At 65.1% G+C, this 25,191-nt stretch overlaps 4 protein-coding genes across 10 annotated transcripts; 3 read left to right on the top strand and 1 right to left on the bottom strand.

Moving 5' to 3' along the window:
• The first annotated feature begins 494 nt into the window (after positions 1 to 494).
• Positions 495 to 4,109, top strand: TRIM63 (tripartite motif containing 63). Of its 3 annotated transcripts, none has more exons than XM_054802311.1 (9): positions 495 to 707; positions 836 to 1,002; positions 2,203 to 2,368; positions 2,669 to 2,764; positions 2,933 to 3,166; positions 3,279 to 3,301; positions 3,438 to 3,562; positions 3,674 to 3,751; positions 3,860 to 4,109. In XM_054802311.1, the coding sequence occupies exons 1-9, from the start codon at positions 549 to 551 to the stop codon at positions 3,868 to 3,870; spliced, it is 1,059 nt and encodes a 352-aa protein (XP_054658286.1). In that variant the 5' UTR covers positions 495 to 548; the 3' UTR covers positions 3,871 to 4,109. The 3 variants fall into 3 exon arrangements, with proteins under 3 accessions (XP_054658286.1, XP_054658284.1, XP_054658285.1); XM_054802310.1 differs by having other exon boundaries at positions 496 to 707; positions 2,200 to 2,368; XM_054802309.1 differs by having other exon boundaries at positions 2,200 to 2,368; positions 3,438 to 4,109.
• Positions 4,110 to 4,247: 138 nt separating this feature from the next.
• On the top strand, positions 4,248 to 7,403 carry SLC30A2 (solute carrier family 30 member 2). 4 transcript variants are annotated; one of them, XM_054802308.1, is made up of 8 exons: positions 4,989 to 5,176; positions 5,365 to 5,564; positions 5,791 to 5,937; positions 6,254 to 6,407; positions 6,495 to 6,651; positions 6,838 to 6,943; positions 7,035 to 7,169; positions 7,258 to 7,403. In XM_054802308.1, the coding sequence occupies exons 1-8, from the start codon at positions 5,127 to 5,129 to the stop codon at positions 7,401 to 7,403; spliced, it is 1,095 nt and encodes a 364-aa protein (XP_054658283.1). In that variant the 5' UTR covers positions 4,989 to 5,126. The 4 variants fall into 4 exon arrangements, with proteins under 4 accessions (XP_054658282.1, XP_054658280.1, XP_054658281.1 ...); XM_054802307.1 differs by having other exon boundaries at positions 4,248 to 5,564; XM_054802305.1 differs by having other exon boundaries at positions 4,248 to 5,564; positions 6,838 to 7,169; positions 7,258 to 7,399.
• A 313-nt stretch (positions 7,404 to 7,716) lies between these two features.
• On the bottom strand, positions 7,717 to 15,655 carry EXTL1 (exostosin like glycosyltransferase 1). Of its 2 annotated transcripts, XM_054802303.1 has the most exons (12): positions 15,260 to 15,655; positions 13,801 to 15,073; positions 10,562 to 10,655; positions 10,367 to 10,474; positions 9,821 to 9,940; positions 9,596 to 9,728; positions 9,399 to 9,517; positions 8,938 to 9,033; positions 8,751 to 8,837; positions 8,385 to 8,545; positions 8,137 to 8,308; positions 7,719 to 8,055 (listed from the first exon to the last, which is right to left on the bottom strand). In XM_054802303.1, exons 2-12 carry the CDS (start codon positions 14,733 to 14,735, stop codon positions 7,870 to 7,872), a joined length of 2,211 nt encoding a protein of 736 aa, XP_054658278.1. In that variant the 5' UTR covers positions 14,736 to 15,073; positions 15,260 to 15,655; the 3' UTR covers positions 7,719 to 7,869. The 2 variants fall into 2 exon arrangements, with proteins under 2 accessions (XP_054658277.1, XP_054658278.1); XM_054802302.1 differs by having other exon boundaries at positions 7,717 to 8,308.
• A 2,417-nt stretch (positions 15,656 to 18,072) lies between these two features.
• On the top strand, positions 18,073 to 23,480 carry PAFAH2 (platelet activating factor acetylhydrolase 2). The gene is made up of 11 exons (XM_054802312.1): positions 18,073 to 18,092; positions 18,985 to 19,090; positions 19,250 to 19,400; positions 19,616 to 19,712; positions 19,867 to 19,935; positions 20,053 to 20,167; positions 20,974 to 21,087; positions 21,456 to 21,547; positions 21,662 to 21,832; positions 21,950 to 22,098; positions 22,323 to 23,480. Exons 2-11 carry the CDS (start codon positions 19,001 to 19,003, stop codon positions 22,415 to 22,417), a joined length of 1,143 nt encoding a protein of 380 aa, XP_054658287.1. The 5' UTR covers positions 18,073 to 18,092; positions 18,985 to 19,000; the 3' UTR covers positions 22,418 to 23,480.
• The last annotated feature ends 1,711 nt before the right edge of the window (positions 23,481 to 25,191 follow it).

Here is a 25,191-nt window from a genome sequence, read left to right on the forward strand (position 1 = left end):
TCCAAACACAGCCTGGGGACCCACTGGCGAGGCGCATGCTTGCACCCCAGCAGTGGCTGCAGTTTGGGGGTGCAAAGGGAGATGATCCTGATAAGCCACCCCCCCGCTGCTGCTGGCCCCGGCTCTGCCCTGTTCCTGGCACCATCGCAACGTCCGAATGCCCGTGGGGGTGTTTTTTGCCCCTCCACACCCCCAGCACCATGCTGTTGTGGGGTCCAGCCCCAGGATCCGGCCACGCTGCCCCCCAGGGTGTGCGGTCGCTTGGCCCCGGGGCGAAGCCTGGCCCTATTTACCCCCCAGCTCCGGTTTCGGCGTGCCAGCAGCCGCGGCACGGGCGGGCAGAGCCTCCTGAACAGCCTGTCCTCGCTTGTTTACCGCCGCCAGCGGCATCCCGATGGCTCAGTCCCGTATGACAGGTGCTGCTTCCCCGGACACCCGACCCCGCGTCAGGATTTGGCTCCGCGTGACCCGGGAGCGACTTATAAATAGCGGGATGAGGGGTGCTGCCGGCAGCCGAGAGCAAGCGAGAGGAGCACGCCTTCGTGCCGATGGATTTCCAAGCCGGCATCCTGCGGGATGGCAGCCCCATGGAGAGCCTGGAGAAGCAGCTCATCTGCCCCATCTGCCTGGAGATGTTCAGCAAGCCGGTGGTGATCCTGCCCTGCCAGCACAACCTCTGCCGCAAGTGCGCCAACGACGTCTTCCAGGTGAGAGGGGGTCCCTGCACCCATTCCTCCTCCCCCTGGCCCGGGCTGGATATCACCGGGATGCTCGTGGTGCTTTGGGGATGTTCACGGACCCCCCCCCCCCCTCAATGTGCATCTCCCCCTCCCAGGCCGCCAACCCATGCTGGCAGAGCCGGGGCAGCGTGATTTCGGGGGGTCGTTTCCGGTGCCCGTCATGCCGCCACGAGGTGCTGCTGGACCGTCACGGTGTCTACGGGCTGCAGAGGAACCTGCTGGTGGAGAACATCATCGATATCTACAAGCAGGAATGCTCCAGGTGGGCACGGGTGGCTGTGGCTGATCGCTCGTGCCTCACCCCGGCAGGGACACGGGGATGCGGGGACACGGGGATGCGGGGACGTGGCGATGCCACCTCCTGAGCCCCAGCACCATTGCAGAGACCGCAGGAGACTGCAGCTGGGGGAGAAATTGGGGAGCTTTTCTGCTGGCTCAGTGGTCTCCAACCCAAATCTTCCTCCCCTGACCCAAATCTTCCTCCCCAGGCCCAAATCCCCAGAACAGTTTGTGTCTCTGGGTGGTGCGGGGGGGGGCGATGGCAGGTCCCCAGGGGGTGGTGGCAGCAGGGCAGGTCCTGTTCCCCCCGGTGCTCTGCAGCTGGAGCGTTCGGTGGGAGATAAGAGGTGTGGGGGACAAATCCAGGCTGTGCTCGTGACAGCGGGCGCTGCTGGCTGATAAGGGGCAGAGGGACAGCGGGGGGGGCACTCAGTAGAAGCATGCAGCTGAGGGGGGACGGGGGGGGTCACAGGTTCTCGAGGCAGAGCAGTGGCCCCGGCCAAATTCCCTGAACCGCTGTAAATATTGTTTGAGAGCCATGGGGACGGGGACGATGGCACGTGGCAGGTGTCCGCGGCTGCCGGGGGGAGTGGGGGGCGCTTGGGGGGCCAGCCCTGTCTTTGTTTCGGTGGGTTGGCTTGTCCCCATGTCCCCCCTTGCTGCGGAGGGGACGATTTGGCTGCAGCCCCTGGCTGTGACCCCTGGGGGGTTTCTGGGCACCCCTGCCCTCCTCAAAATCACGTGTTGGGTGACAACAATAAATCCCGGCAGCCCAAGGCTAAATTTAGGTGCTTGTGCAGCGTCCCTGGAACGCGGCCCCAGGGCCCCCCTGCCCACCGGTGCTGATTGCTGCCGTGCCCAGTGCCACACTGGTTTAAACTGGGGTTTACTGGGCTTGGGGCTTACGGAGGCACAGAGGTCGGTGGCTCCCGAAAGAGCAAGTGTGGGGTTATGCCAGGATCTGGCCTCTTTCCTGGGGACCTGATTTTGGGGTGGCTGTGCAGCATCAGTGGGGATGTCACCGCAGCGGGGGTGATGCTGCAAGGGGGATGTCACCGCGGTGGGGATGATGCCGCAGTGGGGACATCATCGTGACGAGGATTCACCGCAATGGGGATGTCACCCTGATGAGAATGTCACCATGACGGGGACGTCACCGTGGCTGTGCCACTCTCTCCAGCAGGCCACTGAAGAAGGGGGAGCACCCCATGTGCAAGGAGCACGAGGACGAGCGGATCAACATCTACTGCGTCACCTGCGAGGTCCCCACCTGCTCCATGTGCAAAGTCTTCGGTGCCCACAAGGACTGCGAGGTCGCCCCCCTGCAAACTGTCTTCCAGGGCCAGAAGGTGCCGTGGGGGGGACATGACAGGGGGGCTGCGGGGGACACGGCTGGTCCTGGGGCGATGTGCTGAGCTGGGGCAGCCACAAATAGCACCGGGACCCGCTCACGGGGTATTAATATCCCCCCGGGTGACTTCGCCCAGGAGACAGCCTATATTTAGAGTGGCCGTGGCTTGGGGGGGACGTGGGGGGAGCGGAGCTGGGGCTGGGCAATGCCCAGCCCATCCCCACGTTGGGATGGGAGGTGTCCCCGTCCCTGTCCCCGCTGGGGTTCAATCTGTTTCTGTCCGTCCGTCCCTGCCCAGACCGAGCTGAACAACTGCATCTCCATGCTGGTGGCGGGGAACGATCGGATCCAGACGATCATCTCCCAGCTGGAGGACTCGTGCCGGAGCACCGAGGTGAGGAAAGGGGGAAAAGGAGCCTGGGGGTGAAACCTAAACTGGGGGGGGGGGGGGGCATTGGGGATGGCTGGGAGGGAGCTGGAGCCCACAGAGCAGGGAAGCCCCTGAGATGCTGCTGATGCTGAGGGACACACATGTGGCATCCTTTACCCCTCGTCCCCGCAGGAGAACAGCGAGGCGGCCAAGCAGGAGCTGTGCGCTCGCTTTGATGCCTTGGCAGCGCTGCTGGAGGAGAAGAAGTCAGAGCTGCTGCAGCGCATCACCCACGAGCAGGGTGACAAGACCGGCTTCGTCCAGGGCCTCATCCACCGGTACAAGGAGCAGCTGGAGAAGTCAAGCCGGCTGGTGGAGACGGCCATCCAGTCGATGGAGGAGACCGGGGAGGCCACCTTCCTCATGGTGAGACCCCCAAACCTCCCCCCGGCTGGTACCCGCATGGGGTCCCTCCGGCTTGGGGACATGCCGGTGGCTGCCACACGGCTCCACTCACCTCTCCTCTTGTTCCCCACAGAACGCCAAGCAGCTCATTAAAACGTAAGTGCCCAAATTGCGGAAAATTCGGTGATTCCCAGTCCCTGCCCCGCAGCCGGACAGGATTCGGCCACAGGGCACCCAGGCGGTGAGCGTGGGGAGGGGGACAGGGACACACAGCCGTGCTCTCCCGGCCCAGGATCGTGGAGGCCTCCAAGGGCGGCAGGCTGGAGAAGATCGAGCACGGCTATGAGAACATGGACGCCTTCTCAGTGAGCCTGGACCACCTCGCCGAGGCGGTCCGTGCCTTGGACTTCAACCCTGGTAATTCAGCCCCTGACCCCCCCAGTGCCCCTTTACCAACTCCCACCATCCCGGTGGCCCCCATCGCCTTTCCTGGTGGCCCCATGGTGACGTTTGGCCACCTGTTTGCAGCTGAGGAAGACGAGGAGTACTTCGATGGGGAGGAAGAAGAGGTGGAAGAGGATGTGGCGCCCGAGAGGACGGTGATGGGTAAGGGGCAGCACGGCCGAGCCCACCTCCCTGGGACCCTCAAGCACCTGTGGGGGAGCTTTGGGGGCTTGGACCCCCCTTGATCCCCCCGTCCTCTCCCCCTGGCAGCTCCCCAGTAGCTGCAGTGACGTTGCCGGCGCAGGAGAAACGCCGCGGGCGCAGGATGTCCGGCGATGGGACTCGGGACGGGGGGGGGGGAACGTACCACGGGGGCTGGTGGCCTTGCGAGCTGGCGCCTGCTCCAGCACAGGACACTTTTCTATACGGGTGCAAACAGGACAATTCCGCACGTTTTATATCTTTTTTGTTTTGTATATAATTGTCACAAATTTGAATTTTGTGTATTTTATAAAGAAAACTGGTGGTTTGGGTGGTTTTTTTTCCTCGCCTCTCGTTCTCAGCTTGCCAGCCCCATGACGGGCGCTGGGGATGCAGATGGCTTTGCCGGGCCGGTGCCATCACCAACGTCCCTGCCAGCGCCCGGCACGGCAGAGGGACACCTCCTGGTCCAACACTTAATTTTCAGCCTCATTAGCACCTCCAGCAGCGCTGGCACCCCGCGCCTGGCCGCCTGCCCGGGGATGTAACAGGTTGGCACCCGCAGGATTTATCTCCTGGTGATGGGGTGCCCGGGGCCAGTGCTCGCCCGGGCTTCGGGATGCGGGAGGGGAGGTGAGGATGATCTGGGATGTGCCAGTTCCTGAAACCAGGATGGCCTTGGCATTGAGCTGCCCGTTCACTGCCGTCCGAGCTCACATGACTGCAAAAATATACCATGAATGCAAAAATATACCACAAATGCTTTTCTCCTGCAAAAACAGAAGCCCGGCTTGGTGCTTGGCCAAGGGGAAACTGAGGCAGCGCCCACAGTGGTGCTCTGGGCTGTGCCACGATTGCAATTAGCCCCAGGGCTCTAATGAGCTGTTCCCCCAGGGCGGTGGGCAGAAGTCACTGCGGGGGGGGGATGTCTGGTCTGTCGCATGGTGGCTCTGCGGCTCTATCTAAACTGGGGGGGTCCAAGGGCTCCCCAGAGCAGGGAGGGGGGTCACCGTGTGCCTTTAGGGGGGATGGGAGGATGCTCCATCCTCCCCCGCCTCGGGGGCTGCACCCATGCCCTGGCGTGCGGTTTCTGGGGGGTGTCCATGGGGGTCCCAGAGCAATCCCCCCCCCCTCCATCAGCAGGCCCCCGGGTGCCGGGTGAGCAGGCCCACCCCGGGGCAGGCGGCCGCGGGCGCTTTGCAGCCGGCCTGGCCCTCCCTCCCCCGGCCGGGCTTTGCACACGAGTCCCCGGCGCTTCACACGGGCCGAGGCCACCGGCTGCCACCAGCGCCGGCCACACACCGGGGTCACCCACCCCGGCCCCCCGCACCGGAGGATGGCAGCCGGCGAGGAGAAACGGCACCTGCTGAGCGAGGGCGCAGGCGGGTAGGGGGGTGCCCAGGGAGGGGGGGACTGGTGTCCCCTCTTCCCTGTGGGGCTCCCAGGTGGGGTCCCCTGGAGGTGTCTGGCCAGGGAAGGGGCTGGTGGGGGGAAGCGTTCAGTGTCCAATCCGCTCCCCAAAAATCCTTCGGGGCCCCCCCGCTCCAGCCCCTGACGGCTCCTCTCCCCGGCAGGTCCTACCTGGGGGCCGTGCAAAAGAACGGGCACAACTCGGTGCAGGGACAGGCGCCCGCCCTGGAGATGGGGACACAGCGCAGCCGGCACTGCCACGCACGGGGGGCCGCCGGCCACCCCGGCCAGCAGCAGCGGGCACGCAGGAAGCTCTACCTGGCCGCTGGCATCTGCCTTGTCTTCATGGTGGGGGAAGCTGTGGGTGAGTGGTGGGTGCAGGGTCCAGCCGGGGCGGTCCCCATGGGGGCACCCCAAGTGGCTGCCCTGCAGGGTGCAGGCAGGGTGCGGGCAGGGCTCCCCATTGCTTTTCAGTGGGTCAAAGTGCCCGGCGGGGCCCCCAATATGGCACGAGGTGACCTGGTCCATGCCTTGGGGTGGGACCCCCCCCCCGATGCCATCCCCATGTCCCTGCTGCCCCCTCTCCACAGGTGGGTACCTGGCGCACAGCCTGGCCATCCTGACGGACGCAGCCCACCTCCTGACGGACTTTGCCAGCATCATGATCAGCCTCTTTGCACTCTGGGTGTCCTCACGTCCCCCCACCAAAACCATGAACTTCGGCTGGCACCGGGCAGGTAACGGGGCAGCAGCACCCCGGGGCTCCCGTCTGGCTCCCGGGGACCCCAGGGAGCACTCAGAGCATCCCAGGGTGCCCTCCCCACGGGGACTGGGTGCCTCAGGGAGCCCTGGGGGGCACGGGGACCCCTGGCCAAGCCCCAGCACCACGTGCACAGGCAGGGCAGAGGCACCACCATACCTGTGCAGGGAGCAACCCTGGGGATGGGTGCTGGGTGCCCACCTCGAGCCCTGGTGCTGCCAGGGGGGCCGGGAGGGTGCTCGGGCTTGGCACGGTGGCAAAGCAGCAATGCAGGGTGGGGGGGCTCTCCGCAGAGATCCTGGGGGCCCTGCTCTCTGTGCTCTCCATCTGGGTGGTGACGGGCGTCCTGGTCTACCTGGCGGCCCAGCGCCTGCTCTCGGCCGACTACGACATCGAGGGCAGCGTCATGCTCATCACCTCCGCCTGCGCCGTGGCCGTCAACGTCGTGTACGTACGGCTGGCTCTCGCCCTCCCCGGGTGTCCCCCTCCCCGTGCCCGGTGACCCCAGGGACGTCACCGCTGCCCTGCCCACAGGATGGGGGTGGCTCTGCACCAGACGGGGCACGGGCACAGCCATGGGGTGGCCAGCGAGCAGCCCAACGCCAGCGTCCGCGCGGCCTTCGTCCACGTTGTGGGGGACCTGTTGCAGAGCGTCGGCGTCCTCATCGCGTCCTACATCATCTTCTTTAAGGTCTGGGTGGTCACGGGGACAGAAAGGATGCCGGGGATGGGGACGCAGGGACAGCGGATTCAGCCAGCCCTGGCCAGGAACAGGGGCAAGATGGAGGGGACCGCGTCCCCTCCCCGCTGGTGCCGATGGGGATTTGGGGTGGGGTGATGGTGCTGGAGGGGCCTCACCCTCTCCCACCCCCTCCAGCCCGAGTACAAGTACGTGGATCCCATCTGCACCTTCCTCTTTTCCGCGCTGGTGCTGGGGACGACGCTGACCATCCTCCGCGACGTCCTCCTTGTCCTCATGGAGGGTAGGGACCCATTGGGGGGGTGCAGGCCGCAGGGTCACCCACGGGTGCAGTGGCCCCCGTCCCTCCAGCGCCTGCGGTTCTCCCTCCCCAGGCACCCCCAAAGGGATGGACTTCAACGCCGTGCGGGAGACGCTGCTGGCGGTGGGGGGGGTGGAGGCCGTGCACAGCCTCCACATCTGGGCGCTGACGGCGGCGCAGCCGCTGCTCTCAGTGCACATTGCCATCAGTGAGTGTCGCTCCCGGGGAAGCGATGGAGCGGGGGAAGGATTCGGGGTTCACCCACACCCCGACATCCCCTCCTTTGCTCCTTGCAGACGCGGGTGCCAGCGCGCAGGAGGTGCTGGAGGAGGCCAACTCCCGGCTGCAGGGCACCTTCCGCTTCCACACCACCACCATCCAGGTGGAGAGCTACTCCGAGGAGATGCGGGACTGCCAGGAGTGCCAGCCCCCCCGTGACTGAGCCACCCCCTGCCCCCTTCCCGGCAGCCCCCTCATGTCCTGGGGGGGATTTTTCATGCGTGGAAAATAAATTGGAGCAAAAGGGCTGGGTGCGTGCCGGGGGGGCGGGTGATGTTGGATCTGGTGGTGTTGGGGCGTTATCTCGGGTGTCTGCTAGGAGCGAAGGCAGCAAGGACGGAGCCATGGCTGTGGTGGCCAGAGGACAGCAGCCGTTGCACGGGCGGCCGCCGATGGCAGAAGCACCGGTGCACCAAACCGCCGGAGCTCCCGGTGCTCCCCGCCGAGCACAGCCCGCTCCCCCGCATCCTACAGCCAGCAGCCGGCCTCTGCCTCTCCACCCACCTTTATTGTACTGGTAAAACCCAATAACGAGTAAAACCCCGTCAGCAACGACCCGCTCCGGGAGGGCTCCGCGCACCAGGAACGGGGCGCTCGGGGCTGACCCCAACCCCGGTTCCTGGAAGCCCTCAGGGTTTCTCCAAGCGTGGGTATTTCTTGCGCAGGACGGAGACCTGGTCCTTGAAGAGGACGGGGTCGAGGCGCAGCTGGGAGGACACGAGGGGCATGTAGCCGAACCAGTCCGCCAGCTGGTTGAGGCAGTCCTGTCGCTGGGAGAAACGCCGGCCGCCGGCCGTCCCCGCCATGCCCTTCACCTTGGCAGGAGGGGAGCGTGGGGGTGAGGGGCTCCGCTCGCTGGCCAGGGGGGTCCCTGCATCCCCGTCCTCGCACCCTACCTGCTGGGGCACGGTCTCCTTGTGCTGCTTCCGCTGGGTGACCTTGATGGGTGGCAGTTTGGTGACGGCGGCCACGAGGACGTTCATCAGGATGTCCTCACAGGCAGCCAGGCCGTCCACCAGCTCCCGCAGCCCCGCCGGCAGGTATTCCGTGAAGAGGCTGTGATAATACCTGGGGGAGGGAGCGAGGTGGGGGGGCAGGATGCAGCCGAGCCCCCAGCCCCACCGTCCCCTCCCTGACCGGGTACCTGTGGTAGAAGGCGGCGGCGGTGAGGACGATGGAGAGCTCATTGGTCCACTTGGACGTGTAGCCCCAACGCCTCTGCTCGGCGTCCCAGAAGTGGCTCCACGCGGGGAAGCCCACGATGCGCTCGGGGAAGCTGCGCCACACCACGAAGGCAAAGTCCACCTGGCACGGGACGGGGGATGGTGTCACCGGGCTGCAGGACCCCGTGGGAAGGGGCTCGCTGCCACCGCTGCCTTCCCCCGGCGGTGTGCCCCGGGTGTGGGGACACGGGGATGGCGGGCACCGCTCCCTGCCAGCCCTCTGGTGACCACTGAGCATCCGTCCTGGCGCGGCACGGGGCTGGGGACCGCGGTGCCCACAGCCTCACCTCGCTGGTCGAGAGGCTGCTGTGCTCGTCCAGGCTCAGCACGGCGTCCGTCTGGATGGCCGCGTAGGGGAAGAAGCGGTCGCTGAGCTACGGGGAGGGGAGAGACGGGTTGGGATGTGCCATGGGGTGGGTGCTCCGGCTCCCTGTCTGTGTTCCGGTTCACCGCCTGCATCCCGGTGCCTCTCACCTTCCTCCTGCCTTGGATGATGGTCAGAGGCACAGTGGTCTGGGGCCATTTCCCACTCGGCGGTGGCGGCTTCTCGCAGCTCCACAGCACCAGGATCTGCAGGGGAGGGGAGGACCAGCGTGTCCAGGGGTGTTTGGCCCCGTCAGGGCGCGTTGGTGCATCGGTGTTCGCAGGGCGGCCGTGGCCGAGCCCTCCCCGGCCCCGCAGCGGGACCTGCTCCAGCCCAGCTCACCCCAAAACCATCTCACGGCAGTTTGGACCAGAATAAACCCATGGGCGGTCCCACTTCCACCCCAGCAGGCTGGGGAGGCAGCTCTGCCCACCCAAGGGTGACACCATCAGCCACCCCATTCCACCCTCAACCCCACCCTCGCCCTTCCCAGCCCACGGGATCCAGCCTCATCCCTCACGCCGCTTCCCCGAGAGCTGCACCGAGCGGTACGGGACTCAGCTCCCCCCACCTGGGCGCAGTAATGAGATCCGGAGACGGCCTGGATGAGCCTGAGGATGGGCTGGGAGAGGGAGCTGGCTGGCGAGACAGCCCGGATGAAAGCCGTGAACTTCTCGGAGGGGCTCGAGCCTGAAAATGGGGGGAGAGGAAAGGTGGTGTGGCATGCACTGAGTTTGCCGTGCTCAGCCAGGGCAGGTGGGGTCCTACCGTGCCGCAGGTAGTAGAAGGGAAAGTCCCCGGGATGGGTGGAGAAGTCGGGCAGGGCCAGGAGCCCCCCGGGAAGCGTGTTCCAGAGGAAGCGGGAGCGGGAGCGGTGTGGGAGCAGCCGGTCCTTGATGATCTGCCAGAGCCCGGGGAGATGCTCTCAGCACCCTGGTTGTGACCCTGGGGGCTGGCGGGGAAGGGGGAGTTCAGGGAGGGGGGGGGGCTCACCTCCAGCGTGGTGCGCACGATCTTGTCGACGGAGGAGAAGTACGCGTCCCAGAGGAACTGGGTCTGCTGCTGGAAAGCCAGCACGCGCTCGGGGTGGATGCAGCGGACGGCAGAGGGGATCTGAGGCGGCGGGGGGGGAGCTGGTTTCTCACGCCAGCCCCCCCGGCCCCCTGGCAGGGTTTTCTTGCCTCCGTGACCTCCGTGCCATCCCAAGGGACGCCCCGCGGCCAAGGATGCTGTGCCACTGCCCCGCTGTGGCTCCGCCACATCCTATCCCTGGACCAGGATCTGGCCCAGGATCCCCAAGGGCTTTGGGGTTGGGGACATGCTCAGCACCACCTGGGATGAATGAGACCCAGGGCTGTGGCTGGGATGGGACCCCCCCACTCTGGGCTGGATGAGACCCCCCTGCATCTGCCTGCGGGAGGGCTGCCGGGCTCAGCTGCGGAGGTTTCGCCCCCAGGCTTGACTGGGGGCTCCACCACCACTGGCATCAACACTGGGGGGTCCCTTGCGTCTGGTGTGGGCAGGATCAGGCTGCGGTACCTGCAGCAGCAGCCTCTCGTTGCCCACCACGGCGGCTTTGCCCCAGTCAATGGCCTCGGCGAAGGGCAGCTCCCAGCCGTCGCTCAGCAGCACGGGGATGCAGGCGGCCTGCGGCGGGACCCCACATACGCTGGGACAGAGTCCCTGCACCCCAGAGTGGGGGTCCCCCATCCCATCCCCCCCCCCACCCCGTACCTGCAGTGCCTCCAGGAAGCGGAAGGAGCCCAAGCGCCTGCCCCGGGGCACGATGCAGAAGGTGGAGTTGTGCAGCAGCTCCTGGTAGTCAAACCTGGGATGGGAGATGGGGTGGGGGTCAGGCACAGCCCCCCCCCCCCAATCCATGACCATCCCTGGGGATCTTACTGGCACCCGGCAAGGCTGAGCACCCCTCCTGGGGGGCACGGGGCCATCCCAGGGAAGCATGAGGATTGATCGGGGCTGATTTTGGCTCTGAACGGCCCTGGCTCCATGGGGCTGGTGGAGCAGAGATGCCCTGGGTGACGGAGGGACGTGTCCACGGTCAGAAAGGGAACCTGTGGCGGAGCCAGGAACCAAATTCAGCTTGAAAGGGGTGTCAGGATAGGACCCCGGTGCCCAGGCAGCGCTTGGCTTTCCCTGGTGTTACCCAGCTCCCTCCACCCACCTGTAATGAAAACCCCGTGCAAAGCCAGCGCCCGAGCCCCCGAGCCCGAAACTGCGGCGACTCCTCTGCCGTGCCCAGACTTGCCGGGCAGGACCGGCCCTGCCTGCCCTGGCAGCATTTCGGCAGGGACAGAGAGCTGGCTGCCCGCAGGGGTGCAGGCAGCATGCCCCCCCCCCTCCCCGGGGCCCGGCTCATGCTGTGGGGCGATGAAAGCCCCTTCTGTGCAGCCGGTGGGGAGAGGCGCGTCCGCTGCCGGGTCCCTGCGACCGCGCCGGAAAATCCAATATTGACATTAGGTCGGGACAGACCCCGTCTGTTCCTGCCCATGGGGAGGGAGGGACGGGGCAGCCGGGTCCTGGATGGGACAGGGTGGACACGTGTGATCCAGCTGGGGCGGGGGGGGGGGGGTGTGCTTGAAATGTGCTGGTCCCCAGGGGGAAGGGTCTCCCCGCGGTGGGGACGTGGGGCTGGTCGAGGTCGTGTCCCCTCCATGGGGTGCTGGAGCACCTTGGAGCATCCCGGCACCCCAGGATGTGGGAAATCGGCCCCAATGCCAAGGTGCAAAGTTTTACGATCAAAACCCACCCCCAGAGGAACCATCCCCACATCTCCAATGGATGCCGGAAACCCCACGAGTGCACCCTGCCCCGCTAACACCCCAGCTCCTCGCCGAGTGACCGGCCGGAGGGGTGAGGGCGGCTCAAACAGGGCCCAGACCCCCCCCATGAACCCGCAGCAGTGACGGCCACATCCCCAGGGCTGGACACCGCCACCGCTCGCCCTTGGGGCAGCCCCGCTGCCACCCGCTCCTCGGGGACCCCAGCCCGGCCGTGACACCCAGCACCTCTGCGGGGCCGTTCCCACTGCCGGGCTGGGTGGGCAGCAGGATGCGTCCCGAGGGGCAGAGCGGCCGCGGGCAGCCTCCCCTTGCAGGCAGCCATCGCGGGGAGGCTGGCGCCAGCCGGGCTGCGGGGCCAAAACCTCCCGATGGAAATACTTTGCTCCTGACGCGCTGCGGTTTCCGGGTAATCACGCCGTCAGGGCTTCCTTGTTTTGTTAGGAGCCGGGACGGGCGCCCACCGTGCTCCCTCCGCCTGGCCCCTCCGTGGCTCTGGCCAGGCACGGTGCTACCGGGGGACCCGTCGGCTCCAGAGAGCCTTTCCCAACCCGCTTTGATCGCTTTAAACATGGGGCAGCCTGCAGCAAGTCTGGATCGCGGCGCTGCTACAAGCCGCCCTTTATCCGGGCACAGAACTGGTTTATTATAGGCAGCCCCCCGGGCGTGAGGAGGGTGATGGAGCCCCCAGCAAGGCCTTCCTCTGCTCCCCGCGCTGCCCTCCACCACACCGAGCAAACGGGGACGTCCCCAATGCATGGGTGAACGGGGCAGCTGGGGTCTTGCCTTGCCGACCGTGGTGAGTCCCATCCCCGCTGGCCTGTCCCCATCGTCACTCTGCCACTGTCCCAGCTCCGGGTCTGGGGACGTCTCCCGGGGCGGCGGTGGTGCACAAATCCCCGCCGTGAGGTCGGGCAGAGCTGGCCCGGTGCGATGGAGACGCCGATGGCTTTTTGCCCGGGTGTCCCATAGGGACGAGCAGGATGGCAGAGGCTCGGAGTCACGCATGAGCACGCTGCCCTGCGCCACGTGTTCCCTGTCTGTGTGCTGCCTAGAGCTGCCCTGCGCGAGGTGCAAATCTCCCTGCACTTGCAAACAGCATTAGGGGATTACCTGGGCTGGGCGGGAGGGGGAGTTCCCGTCCCACCGCCCCTTGGCACAGCACGGGGCTGACCTTGGGCCACCTGTCCCACCAGCCCACGGCATCTCCCACCATCCTGCGATGCCCCATCCCCAAAAAGGCTTCGCTGCAGGGGCTGACCCTGCTGGGTTGGTGGCACCGGCCGGACAGGGCCACGTGGTGCCCGAGCCGCCCTGAAGTCCTGGCTAATCCCGGTACCCGCAGCACCCTGGTTCCAGTTTTACCTCCCAGCACCTCCTAAGACGCTTTGAGGATGATGCCCAACGTGGCCTCTCCCCATCTGCTCTCCGGCCGGGTGGCTGTGGGATGTCCCCAAGCAGCGGGATGGAGACCAGCCCATCGCTGGTGGGACAGGGTCTGTGCTTACCAGCCCTGGACCGGGCAGCTGGTGACGGGTCCCAAGCAGCAGGACGGGGAGACGAGGAGCCAGCGTGGGTTCCCGCAGCATGGAGCCCCCCGAACTCACAGAACTTTGTCCCCCCATTTTTTCCGCCAATGTCCACCACACACTGCTGCCGCCATCCCCATTTGTGAGGGGGAACATAGGGGGACCCCCCCACACCACCACGTCTGGGTGAGCTCGGGGCTGCCCACGCCGGGATGCCCAAGGACCTGCCAGTTTTGTGGGATTTTTAGCGGAGCCAGTGAGGGGGGGATGTTTCAGGCTCATCTCCAAGAGAAACATTTATGTTAGGGGAGGGCAGGAGGGGGGAGAAGAAAAGCATCATTCATCAGCGTTAGGAAAAAGGGAAATCGTATTAGAGGCGGCCGCGGTGATTGCAGATAAGAGCTGCTCTCGCCAGATTACTCGAACTTTAATACAGAACAGGAAAGCCCTGAACAATCAGCGCCTCGCTCCCCACTATGGAAATGAAACCCTCATCTATTTCGGGACAGCCCAAAACTTTCCTCTCTCCCCACGTCTGGAGGTCCGACCACCACAGACGCGCACGGCAGCACCCCGCAGAGGGGCAGAAACATTAGTGGGGTGCCCCCCCCACCAGCCCCCCTTTCCCACCCCATCTCCGACTCACTTTTCATAGTCGACGTTATCCTTGTCGCAGCGTGTGTCCTTGTGCTTCTCCCAGTCCTTGCCGTGCTTGCAGGTGGTGAGCGAGACGATGTCCTTCCCGTTGTGAATGTGGTGCAGCGCGTTCCTTGTGCCAGAACCGATGCCGGTCAGATACCGCTTCCCCTTGAACACCAACAAGTATTTCTTTTTGGGTGGGATCGAGTCCTGATACAACCACCCCCTCTCCCCACCGCGCTGCGGGTGGTCCTTGGAGAAGAGAGGGATGGAGATGTCGAAGCCAGGCCTGAAGGTCTCAGTGTAGAAGCTGGCTTTGGCCAGGATGGCCTGGCCGATGTCGAAGCCCAGGTCCTCGGTGTAATTGGGCCAGGTGCCCGAGTAGAGGTTGAAGATGAGGTGGTTACGGCCGCCGTTCCAGAGCGGGAAACCACGGATTTTCTCATTGACGTTGCGGACATATTGACCCGAGAGGTGATCGCGGTCCAGTGTGTCGATGCTGAGGATGAAGAGGCAGGCTTCCTCGGGGTTTGGGGTGTAGTAGCGAGAGCGCTCAATGGAGGTGAGGATTTTGCCGTAACTCTCCGAGAGGGGCTGGTCCCTCTCCCGGGGGTAGGTGAAGACCTTGAAGCCGTGCTTCTCGCACCTGGAGAAGTCAAAGCAGGTTTCCATCCGGCATCTGCTGTTCTTGTAGATGCTCAGCCACGCCGCACGCCGCTCCCGGGGTGATGGCAGCGAGGGGTCCCCATCACTCTGGAGCTCCTCGGGGTCCGCAAAGCTTTTAAGGAGGGACCGATCTGTCCAGAGGGGCCAGTTCCTCCGAGCTTCAGCTTTCCTCCCAGAAAAGAAAGCAAAATGGCGCAGATGGTCTCCTCCAAAGAAGAAAAGCAGGAGCCAAGAGACAAGGAAAGTCAGGAAAATGTATTTCTTCCTGGTCTGCATAGGTTCACACGCAGCTCCAGCTCCTCATCGGGTTCGGACGGGCACCAGAGTCCGGTCGAAAGGCCAACGTCCTGAACCCCGAGCAGGCGGTGGGACGGCTCCCGGCCCCCAGGTATTGTCCCGTGACCCTTGCCGCCCGTGGGACGTGGATGAACCCCCGCAGTCCTCCCACCGTCCCCTCCAACCAGGGCTGCGCTGGCTTTTCGGGGTCGTCTCTCTCTGCAGAGTTCGGTGCCGCGGCGTCCCGCTCCCCTTCCCTCTGGCGCAGCGTTTACTTCGCTGGGCCCCCGTGCCGCGACAATGACATTTCCATCGCCGCTTGGCCCGGCTTCAAATCCCTGGAGAAGGGGAGAGGTCGCGCCGTCGTCGTCCTGTCACCGCCACCCGTGTCACCGCAAGCGGCTTCCCACGTCCCCACGGCGGGACACCCCCCCCCCCTCCCCCGACCCCTCCTGCTCCCTCCGGACCCCCCATCTTCTCCCAACCCGCTCCTTCCCCGCCTCCGAGCCCAATCCCCCCGTTACCTGTGGGGACACGCAGCCCCGGGTGGGTTTCGGGCCGCCGTGCCCCGAAGTCTCGATACGCGGCTCCCCGCGGCTCCGGGCTGCATCCCCGGCCGGGGAAGGCGGCGGAGCAGCCGCCGTGCCACCCTGCCCGGGCTCTCCCCGCCCGCGGCCGCAGCGCTCCCGGTGCGCGGCCACACGGAGGAGCCGCCGCCGCTGCGGGAGGCTCCACGCAGACCCGGTCCCGGGGGTCTCCCCCTCCGCTCGCCTGCCCCGGGGGTGCCCCGGCGGGGTGCGCCTGGCTGGGGCGGGGGGGACACACACACACGGGTGGACGGACCGAGGGTGTCCCCCCACCCTTGTCACCTTGTCCGTCTGTCCCTGCCTCGGGCTGCCTGTCCCCGTGTTCCCCTCGTGGCTGCCTGTCCCTCTACCCCCGTGTCAGGCTGCCTGTCCCCCCCCCCCCCCGCGGGGGTGGCTGTCCCCTGCCCGTCTGTCCGTCCGTGCGTGTGTCCCCCCCCCGGGGGCTGACTGTCCCCCCTGTCCCCTTGCCTGCCCGTTTCTTCCCCGGTCAGTGCTCGGCCCCGCTGCCCGGCCGGTCCCCGTGGTTCCTCATCACCCCCCGCGGTCCGTCACCCCCCGCGGTCCGTGGCCCCCCCACGCTCCGTGCCCCCCCCACGCTCCGCGCCCCCCCCGCCCGCATCTGTTACACCGCGTCCTATTCCCACCGTCACAACATTCGCCCTTGGCCCCGCCCACCCGCCTCCCATTGGCCTCCCGCGCTCCCGTGGGCGTGGCCCGCGAAGGCCAGCGGGCGCGCCCCGTGGAGCCCCCCCCTGCGGCGCCTTCCCATTGGCCGCGCGCCGCCGCCCGCAGAGCACCCACGTGGGACGGGGGGTTCCCCGCGCGCCAAAGTGGGGGCGGGTTCGGGGGGGGGGGGGGGTGTCGGGGCTCCGCAGGGTCCCTGTGCCGCCCGCCCGCCGTGGGACCCCACTCGAGGGCCGTCCCACGTGCCGTGTACCCCCCCCCCTCGCGTCCCTGCTCGCGGGGGCGCCCGGTGCCGGGGAGCCCCGAGGGGAACGACCCGTCCCGCTGGTCTCAGCCCTCGGGTGCGGCTGTCTTCGGCCCCCCAGCCCCTGTGTGCCCCGGAACCCCCCCGGGACAGCCCCAAAGGGACGGGGCAGCAATGGGGTCACGATAGGGAGCAGGGAGCGGCCAGGAACGCAGCTGGGGTCACCTGCACCGGTGACAGCCCCCAGGCTCCAGTGACACCCCCGGGCTCCCAGCACGGGCCGGGAAGGACCGGCCCTTCCGCAGCCTGGCAGCTCTTCCCTACGTCAAACCCAGCTCCGATCCTGTCCACGCACGGGAGCTGGGGCCACGGTGCAAAGCCGGTGGTGAACCGCGGGGTTCACCCTCCGACAGGGCAGAGATGGGGTTCCTAGCCTGGCCTGGCCCCCCCAAATCTGCCGTCCAGAGCTCACAGCTGTGAAAACCCTTGATGGGGTGGCTGGGACGGGAGCTGAGCGGGAGCGTGGGACGAGTTAATCCCTTTAAAGCAAGTCCCTGTAAATGCTGCGTGAGCCCGCTGTGGGGGCAACGTGGTCAGCAGCAAGGCCAACCGGCCCCCAGCGCTCCTCCAGCGGCACCCACATAACCGGAACCCCAGGGGTTCACCTGTGGGACCCCCACAGCCCTGTCCTGCAGGGCTCAATCGGAGGTGAGAGCGGGATGGCCCCGAGCAGCCCCCACCATCTCCAGCCAGGCCCCTTCCCCGGGGGGCGGCTTTGCTGGGGTGATTTGGGGTGCTGGGAGGGGGGGGGTGCTGAGCCCCACGGCAGAGAGCCAGGCGTGGGCTGGAGCAGGCAGCAGGGGCGGGTCGGGGCTCGCCTCTCCCACCCTGCCCTGGCATCCCCGGCCACGCCAGCCACCCTCCGCCCTGCCCCGCCGGCCGGGCAGGTTGGGACACGACGAGGTGCTGGATCCCATCCGTGGATGTAACAACCTGGCCGGCCTCAGCCCGCAGGTGGACCGAACTCTGGGCAGGATGGGTGCTCAGCACGAGGCAGGGTGCCGCCAGCGCCAGGGGAGAAGACGCTGGGCACCCCGGGGTGGCTGAGCTGGCGGGTTTGGGCTGGGATCCCCTCTCCCTGCCCCAGCAGCCAGGTGGGAGCAGGGGACACACAGAGTGACAGTCCCAGGGCCCCATTCTGTGCTCAGCCCGTGCCTCAGTTTCCCCGTGCACCCAGGGGACCACGCTGGGGAGCCCGGCGTGGGGCTGCGTGCATGGCGGCGTGGTACGGATGAGTTTTTACCAAATCTTTGGATATTTATTTGCCGGGCCTGGCTGGGGGGGGGGACGGCTCGGCCCCGCGGGGAGTTAATCCCCGGCCACGGAGGGATTACCGCAGGCCCGGGGCCGCTTTAGCTGCAGAAAGCGGATTAACCAAAGGACAGGGAACGTGGGGACGGGCAGCGGGAGCCCCGGGACACCTCTGGGGCCTCTGAGGGACTCTGGGGGTGACACGGGGACAGTGCCCAGCCCAGGGGTGCGGGCAGGGACCCAGCAGGGGTGCAGACAGGGACAGGGCAGCCCCGGGGTCAGGGTGCTGCCCATGGGCACGGCCCCCCCCCCCCCAGCACCCCACGAAGGGGCTGCGGCTGCGATGGGGGGACTGGGGTTGTGCCCCGTACTGGGAGTCTGTGATGTTGCACTGGGGGGCACTGGGAGCTGTGTCCTGTACTGGTGGCTACTGGGAGCTGTAGTCCATGTGCACGGGTGGCACTGGGAGCTGTAGTGCAAGGTGCACTGGTGCATGCTGGGGCGTGCTGGGAGCTGTGACCCGGTTCACTGGTGAGTGCGGGGGGGACTGGGGAGGGGGGCAATGGGGCATACTGGGTGCTGGGGGGAACTGGGAACTGGGGAGCACAGGGGAAACTGGGAGCTTGGGAGGGGTACTGGGAGCCCCAGGGGGAGCTGGGGGGGGACGACTGGGAGCTCTTGGGGGGCACTGGGAGCTGCGATGGTAACTGGGAGCGCTGGGGGGAACACTGGGGGCTGCGGGGAGGGCTCTGGAAGACGGGCACTGGGAAGCACTGGGATCTGTAGTCCAACTGGGAATACTGGGAGGTGTAGTCCGGGGACCCAGCACATACTGGGAGGTGTAGTCCCAGGCCAGGGCTATACTGGGAGTTGTGGTTCCCCAGCCCCAGGGGCTGCTGGGTGCTGTAGTTCTGCACGGGAGGGTGCAGGGCTCCGTCCCCCCCCGTGTCCTCAGCAGCTCCCGTGGGTGCTCAGGGCTGGCAGACAGCCATGTCAGCCCCGCACTGACCCCTCGCTCGCACCTTCCCTGTGCCGCCCCAGCTCTGCAGCGTCTGGCCACGCTGCCTCCCCCCAGCCCTCGGTGTCCCTGGGTGCAGGGAGGGGACGGAGACAGCGGGGTGGCCGTGGGGCAGGTCCTGCTGAACCCCACCTGCCCCACTGAGCACCGACCAGCCGTCAGCCCCGCTGCCCTGCCGCGGGAGCGCCCGGGAGGGTTTCATCTCTGAGCAGCCCCGAGGGTCTGCACCCATGGGAATTCAGGGTGGGGGGCAGAATTTGGAGCCTCGTTTGTCTTCCTGCTGCTGGTGTGGTGCTGGGGGGATGCCCGGGGTCTGGGCAACGGGAGAGGGGTGGGGGAAGGAGGAGGGACCGAGTTGGGGTCCCCCGGGCCGGGGATGGATGCTGACCCTGTGCCTCCGCCTAGGCTCAGCCACGGCAGCATGGGGGGAACGCAGTCGCTGGCACTGCCCCTGGGGAAGGGACCCCATCACGTGGGCTGCACAGATGTCATGGTGGGCCACACGCAGCAGGTACAGGACAGGGATGGGGATGGGGATGGGGACAGGCTTCCACAGGCAGCAGGGTGGCTGCAGCCAGCTGGGATTTGCAAGGGCTGAGCTTGCCAAGGACACGGCCACCGCTGCTCCGTGCTGTCACCACCGCGTCCCCCCTTCCCCTCTCTCCCCCAGGGGCTCTTCCTCCGCCTCTTCTACCCCTGCGTGCCCCGGGCAGGGGCCGAGCAGCCGCTTTGGATCCCGCGCTATGAGTACTGCAGCGGGCTGGCCGACTTCGCCCACTGCAGCCGGCGCTGGTGCGCGCCCCTGCTCAACCTCACCATCGGTAAGGGGGTTGCAGGCACCACATCCCCCATCCTGGCGGCTCCCCCATTCCTTAGGGACCCACTCCCTTAGCGGGGTTCAAGGCCACCAAGCCCGTCCCCTGTGCTCAGGGAAGCAGGGTGGCAGGGACGGAGCTGAGCAGGGGCCTGCTGCAGCAGCAGCAGCACCCTGGTGCCATCTCCCCGCTTTTCCTGGGGGGGTTTCTCTTCCCCGCAGGCTCCTGCAGAGTGCCGGTGAGCTGGAACGGCCCTTTCAAGCCCTGCAGCAGTGGATACCCACTGATCATCTTCTCCCACGGCTTGGGAGCTTTTCGGTAGGATGAGCCCTGAGCGGGGCTGGGGGTGCTGAGTCCCTGCTCAGGGCCAGAGCTGGGATGGGGACGCAGGTGTCCCGGCCCCCCCCATGGCCCTGCTTGGACCTGCCTTGCCTTGGTGGGGCAGCCCTGAACCCGCTCCCCTCCCTGGCAGGACCCTGTACTCCTCGGTCTGCTCTGAGTTGGGGTCCTGGGGCTTCGTGGTGGCGGCGCTGGAGCACAGGTGGGTGCCCCGGTCCCCGCCGAATTCGGCAGCCGTGACAGGGCTGGCAGGGCATCGTGCCCTGGGGAGCTGCCGGTGCCCCCCGTGACGTGACTGCCTGCTCTCCCGCCGCTGCAGGGACCATTCTGCCTCCATGACGTATTTCTGCACGGCAGAGGCTGGGAGAGAGGAGTGGATCCCCTACCGACGGGTGCCCCAAGGCCAGAAGGAGTTTTATTTCCGAAACAAGCAGGTACCAGGGTGGGGGGTTAAGGGTGGGCAACCCAGGAGGCACGAAATCCCTCCTGCAAGCCAAGCTGGCCCCCCCATGCCTGGGGTCTTCATCTCCCGCCCTTCCCAAACCTGTACCGCCGCGAGGCTGGGGCTGAGCTTTCTACTTGCAAAAAAATCTGTTCAACCTGTTTATCTCCGTTTCACGGAGTTTCTCTGTCCAGCTCTAGCTGATCCCAGCAGGAGCTGGGCTGGGCTTTGCCGCATCCCCGGATGCTTAACGTCACCTGCAGCCCGGGGAGAAACGGGCTTTCTGCCCAGCCCAGCACCGCGGGCTGGCGAGGCTCCAGACCGGCGGCTGGGTTTGTTCACGCTCCGATTTTTGTCTCTCCGGGATTACCCTGGACAGCTGCTTGCTGGGGAGCAGGAAGGTTTCCTGCTGAGCCAGGTTCTCCCCAGCTCATTCCTGCCTCCTTTAAAAGGACAATGTCGAGTCGAGATTTGTCATAGAAAAGCTCTCTAGGAAACGTAGCGGTCGGAGGTGCTTTTGGCAGTCTTGAATCACCTCCCAGCCTCTTATTTTTATGTATGCGCTGCCTCGCGGCACGTTGCACAAACAAGGGCAACGGTTTTCCTATAAAAATGAACCCGTGAGCATAAATGTTGAGGGTGAATGAGAAATAAATTATAAATAGAGGGAAAGGTTGCGTCTGAGCACTGTGGTTTTAGAGGGATGAGCATGGGGGGATGTCAGGGGGAGGATCTGGCCCCAAATTTGCGGGTTGGAGGAGCTGGGTTAACTGGGGAAGGGGCAACTCTCGCTCCCAGGTTCATCAGAGAGCGGAGGAATGCGTGCGAGTGCTCCGACTCTTCAAGGACATCAGCAGCGGTAAATCTGTCACGAACGTCCTTCGCCAGGACTTTGATCTCTCCGTGCTGCAGGTATCTGGGTCCGTCTGTGCTGAAGGACCAGCCGGGGGGATCGTTTGGCTGGTGGGGGGGTCCGGGTGCCCTTTGCTGCCAGGATCAGTCCTTGTTGCGTGAGACTTTTCCTCCTGGGACGAGCGAGGTCCATGCAGAGCCATAGCCTTCACATCTCGGCTTCTTGGTGCCTCTCTTCTTTTTCTCCTCCATGCGTGCCAGGGAAGCCAGGTCCCATTGTGCCGGTGGTGAAAACGGGACGCGGCGTCCCTTGCAGAGGGCAGAGCAGTGGGGCTTTGCCGATCTTCTTCCCTTGGCTTTTTCTCCCCTAATTAGGAACCTTCTGCAGCGAGTTGGGCATGGGCTCCTCAGCCTTCTCCTTTTTGCAGGACAGCATTGATCTGACCAAAGTCGCCGTCATGGGCCATTCCTTCGGTGGGGTGACAGCAGTGCTGGCCTTGGTGAAAGAGCCCAGCTTCAGGTAAGCCGCAGCAGGGTCGAGGAGCTGCGGGAAGCTCTGGGGACACGTGGCTCATTCCGGTGGGAAGGGAAGCCGTGGCGTGGGTGACAGTGCCGGGTGTCCATCCTGCTGCAGGTGCGCTGTGGCTCTCGATGCCTGGATGTTCCCCCTGGAGAACGTGCTGTACCCGGAGGTGCCCAAGCCTGTGCTCTTCATCAACACCGAGAAGTTCCAGACACCAGAAAGCATTGCCAAAATGAAGAGGCTGAGCTCCAGAAACAGCCAGACAAAGATTATAACCATCCTGTGAGTCAGGGGCTGGGGGCACCCACCAGCCAGTCCCCTCCTGGCAGCACCTACGAGGTGTGTCCCAGCAGGACCTCTCCCCAGCTCCCTCTGAAGCAGATCCCTTCCCTGTCCCAGGAGATCTGTGCACCAGAGCCAGACCGACTTCACCTTTCTCACCGGGAAGCTCATCAGCCGCATCTTCAGCGCGAGGGGGACCCTCGACCCCTACAAGGGTCTGGACATCACCAGCCGGGCGGCTCTGGCCTTCCTGCAGAGGCATCTCAGTACGGCGCAGGGTGGAGGGCACGTTGGCCGGGGGCTCGGGAGGGCACGAGAGCTCCCCCGCTTGCAGGGGGCTGTGGCGTGGCTGCCGCCTCCCTGGGCTTGGGTTTGGTGCTTCACATCCCGGTGCATAAAGCAAAGGGGTCCGGTGGCTGCTCCTCCTTTACGCCTGGAGCCGGGCTGATAATCGCTGTAGTAACCCCGTCACCATCTCTGCCCCTTGCAGACCTGGAAGAGGAGTTCGATCAATGGGACAACCTCCTCGAAGGCATCGGAGACTCGGTTGTTCCAGAAGCACCGTTCTGCCGCTCCAACCTGTAGCCGGCTCCAAGGTCGCTGGCCAGGAGTTGGGTACCAGGAAAGCGGCTGCTGCTTGTCCAAAATGAGCCATGCAGGAACCAACAAGGGCAGGACGACCCATGGGGAGAGCAGGACCTGGGGACAATGCTCGTAGGACATCTGGTGGCCGGGGTGCTCAGCGAGCGTGCCAGAAGAGCCCTCCCTGCTCAGGCGCTGCCTGCAGTGGCTGCTGCCTGCAGTGAGGGCTGTGGGGCTAAGGGAATAAAATCCCCAGGGACAAAGACCGAGTTGGCTGTCACTTGGGGCCGAGGTGACACCCTTCTTGCACGCAGGGGGGTAGGTAGGCATCGATCCCTCGCTGGGCCTGGCTGGATCTGCTGCAGCTGTGGCACATCTGGCTGGAGCAGGCAGGAGGATCGTTCGTCGTGGGTTGGGGGTAGTTCAACCATGGCTGAAAGAGTCGGCGCAAAGAGATGCAGCGTCAGGGCTCCAAGCGCAAAGGTAATGAAAATCTTATCATTGTCCAGGAATATTGGCCGGATTGCTGACTCCATGCCTAACATTTGGGGGAAAAAGGATGGTTTTAAACAAGGGGCTGGCTGGAAGTATCTCTGAGCACCCCAGCAGCGCAGGGATGTGAAACGGGGACTGAGATCAGCCTGGGGACGGAAGGAAAACAGCCCAGCCTGGTTTTGCAGCATGAAGAGCAACGCTGCTGCCAGCAGGCACGTGCTGGCGGTGGGAATAAGGCACTTTGGAAGTACCTACAGCACCTTCCTGGGTGACACCGGAGACGTTAGAGAAAGGGTGCTTTTTAAGGGGGGTCCGATCCCGAAGCAGGGCTGAAACCAGCGGAGCTGCACGGATCCTCGCTGGCACTGCGGCAGGAGAGGTGGCAGGCAATCCTGGACACGCCGCCTCGGCAGCTGCGGGGAGCGTCCGGGCTCCTGCCGCACCATCTGCTTTTGCATTGTCCCTGCCGTCGCCGGCGCGGCATTCCTGCTGGGGGACGTGCAGGGGGACGGCCATGGCACTGGCTTTGCTTCACCTCCTGCCATCGCAGAGAGAAGCTGCTGCAGATGACAGCGCCCGGGGCCATGTGGCAGCAGGGTTTCCCAGGGTGCTGAGACTGGAGGAAAGGGGGGTTTGGGTGGCAAGTGACACCAGGTGACACGGGTGCCAGCAAAACCCTTCTCCCAGGGGAAAAAAGGGGAATGGAAAAGCAGCAGCTCACTCCACCGGTGTCTGAGTTGTTTGTGTCACTGCGATCTGCGATGGCCATGTCCTTGTCTTGCTGGTGGCCCCCAGCCACTCTTAGTCGAGGGCAAGTTCTAGGGCTGAGGATGCTCCGGGATGGCCTCGGGGGGAAGGTGCAGCACAGCAGCAGAGAGAACATCCTTCAATGTCTCCTCCGCTCTCCCGCGACACAAAGGACTGATGTGAACAGGGCCACAAGACCCCGGTGCTTTTGGGGCTTCCATATTTTTTTATTTTATTATTCTTTTACACCTAAACCACCATTTCTAGCCCTGGGAGCAGGCTGGGGTGTGACAACCCAGGGAGCCTCGGGACCGCTCTGCTGAGATGCTGAGGGTGGGTGCGGGACATTCAAGGTCAATGTAGGCGATGATTTGTGTGAGCGAGCCCGTCAGGTCCCGTTTTAACAGTGAGAGACAGTGACTGGTGCAGAAATCAAATCCCATTTTCCTCCCCGAATTAGCACGGCCAGGGATCTGCGCTGGCAGCTACAGGGGAGCAGCCTGGTCGTGGCTCCAGCACGGCACAGCTGAGGCAGGCTATAAATTCTGCAAGACTCTTATGTAAAGGCTTTCAGGAAGGGGGTGGCAGAAACCGACTGTGCTCAGAGGGCGACTCTGACATTCGTTAACCCTTTGGTTCACAGAAAGCCACTTATTCCCATCCCCAGTGACCGTGGGGCTGGAGGAGCAGGCAGATGTCCTGCCTGACCCTGTGTCCCTTTGCTCCCCGCTCTGGAGCCGGCCAGAACCACGTTCCCAATTGTCTGTGTGGCTCTGGAGGGAAGCCCCACAGGAAGAGAGCTCAGAAAAGCCCCTGGTGTCACTCGGGCAGGGCAGACACCCTCTTTCCTCCGCTCCATCAGCCCCTCTCTGCTCTCTGTGGGATGTGGTGGTGCGGGAGCCCTCTCCAGCACTTTCCTACTTCACTGACTCACTGCATCTGCTTTAAAATCCAGCCTGGAGCCATCCCTTCAATCAGGCTCCCCTCGCAAGCAGCGCTTTCCTCCAGATCCCCATTACATGCTTCAGCCTCGAGGCCGGAGGCAGTGTGCATGAAAGATGCGGCACAAATCCCCGGTGTAGCACGCAAGGAAGGTGTTTTCCTCACATCCCAGCTTGCCCGGATTGCTTTGCTAGGCCTGAGCAGTTGGAAATAAAGGGGCTGGGACAGCTCTGCCACAGCCAGCATTTCCCAGGCCAGCCGTGGGCAGGGACAGAGCATGGGTCCCTGCCACCCACTCTCCGGGAGGGGAGACCCCGCTGGTCTTTGGGGTGGCCCGGACTGCTCCAGGCTTGCCTGTGCCACGCTGGAAGGTTTTCTGGCAAAAACCAGGAGTTAAGGGTTAGCCTGGTATGCAATCTGCTGCAGCAGCCCGCTGGCACCAACTCTTGGTTGCTGTGTCCATACAATGCAGAGGTTTGGGTTCGAATGTGAACTAGTTGGGTTTTACATCTGTAAATCCCCTGTGTTTTATCCACGGAGGGATTTTGCTTCTCAGGGGCATGGGAAGGAAACGGCGACTCTGTCATGTCAGG

The sequence above is a fragment of the Grus americana genome, chromosome 23 (genome assembly GCF_028858705.1).
Source record: "Grus americana isolate bGruAme1 chromosome 23, bGruAme1.mat, whole genome shotgun sequence".
NCBI lineage: Eukaryota > Metazoa > Chordata > Aves > Gruiformes > Gruidae > Grus > Grus americana.

Bases quoted from the DNA above. Each gene is read 5' to 3' on its own strand.
- TRIM63 (XM_054802309.1), top strand. From the start codon at position 549: ATGGATTTCCAAGCCGGCATCCTGCGGGATGGCAGCCCCATGGAGAGC. The intron at 3,167-3,278 runs GTGAGACCCCCA...TGTTCCCCACAG, and splicing joins GGGAGGCCACCTTCCTCATG to AACGCCAAGCAGCTCATTAA. The intron at 3,302-3,437 runs GTAAGTGCCCAA...CTCCCGGCCCAG, and splicing joins GCCAAGCAGCTCATTAAAAC to GATCGTGGAGGCCTCCAAGG.
- SLC30A2 (XM_054802305.1), top strand. From the start codon at position 4,862: ATGCCCTGGCGTGCGGTTTCTGGGGGGTGTCCATGGGGGTCCCAGAGC. The intron at 6,652-6,837 runs GTCTGGGTGGTC...CACCCCCTCCAG, and splicing joins CCTACATCATCTTCTTTAAG to CCCGAGTACAAGTACGTGGA. The intron at 7,170-7,257 runs GTGAGTGTCGCT...TGCTCCTTGCAG, and splicing joins CTCAGTGCACATTGCCATCA to ACGCGGGTGCCAGCGCGCAG.
- EXTL1 (XM_054802302.1), bottom strand. From the start codon at position 14,735: ATGCAGACCAGGAAGAAATACATTTTCCTGACTTTCCTTGTCTCTTGG. The intron at 9,034-9,398 runs GTGGGGGGAGCT...CCTCCCCTGCAG, and splicing joins GATCTCATTACTGCGCCCAG to ATCCTGGTGCTGTGGAGCTG. The intron at 8,309-8,384 runs GTACCCGGTCAG...TCCCTCCCCCAG, and splicing joins GCCGCCGCCTTCTACCACAG to GTATTATCACAGCCTCTTCA.
- PAFAH2 (XM_054802312.1), top strand. From the start codon at position 19,001: ATGGGGGGAACGCAGTCGCTGGCACTGCCCCTGGGGAAGGGACCCCAT. The intron at 20,168-20,973 runs GTACCAGGGTGG...TCTCGCTCCCAG, and splicing joins TTTATTTCCGAAACAAGCAG to GTTCATCAGAGAGCGGAGGA. The intron at 21,088-21,455 runs GTATCTGGGTCC...TCCTTTTTGCAG, and splicing joins TTGATCTCTCCGTGCTGCAG to GACAGCATTGATCTGACCAA.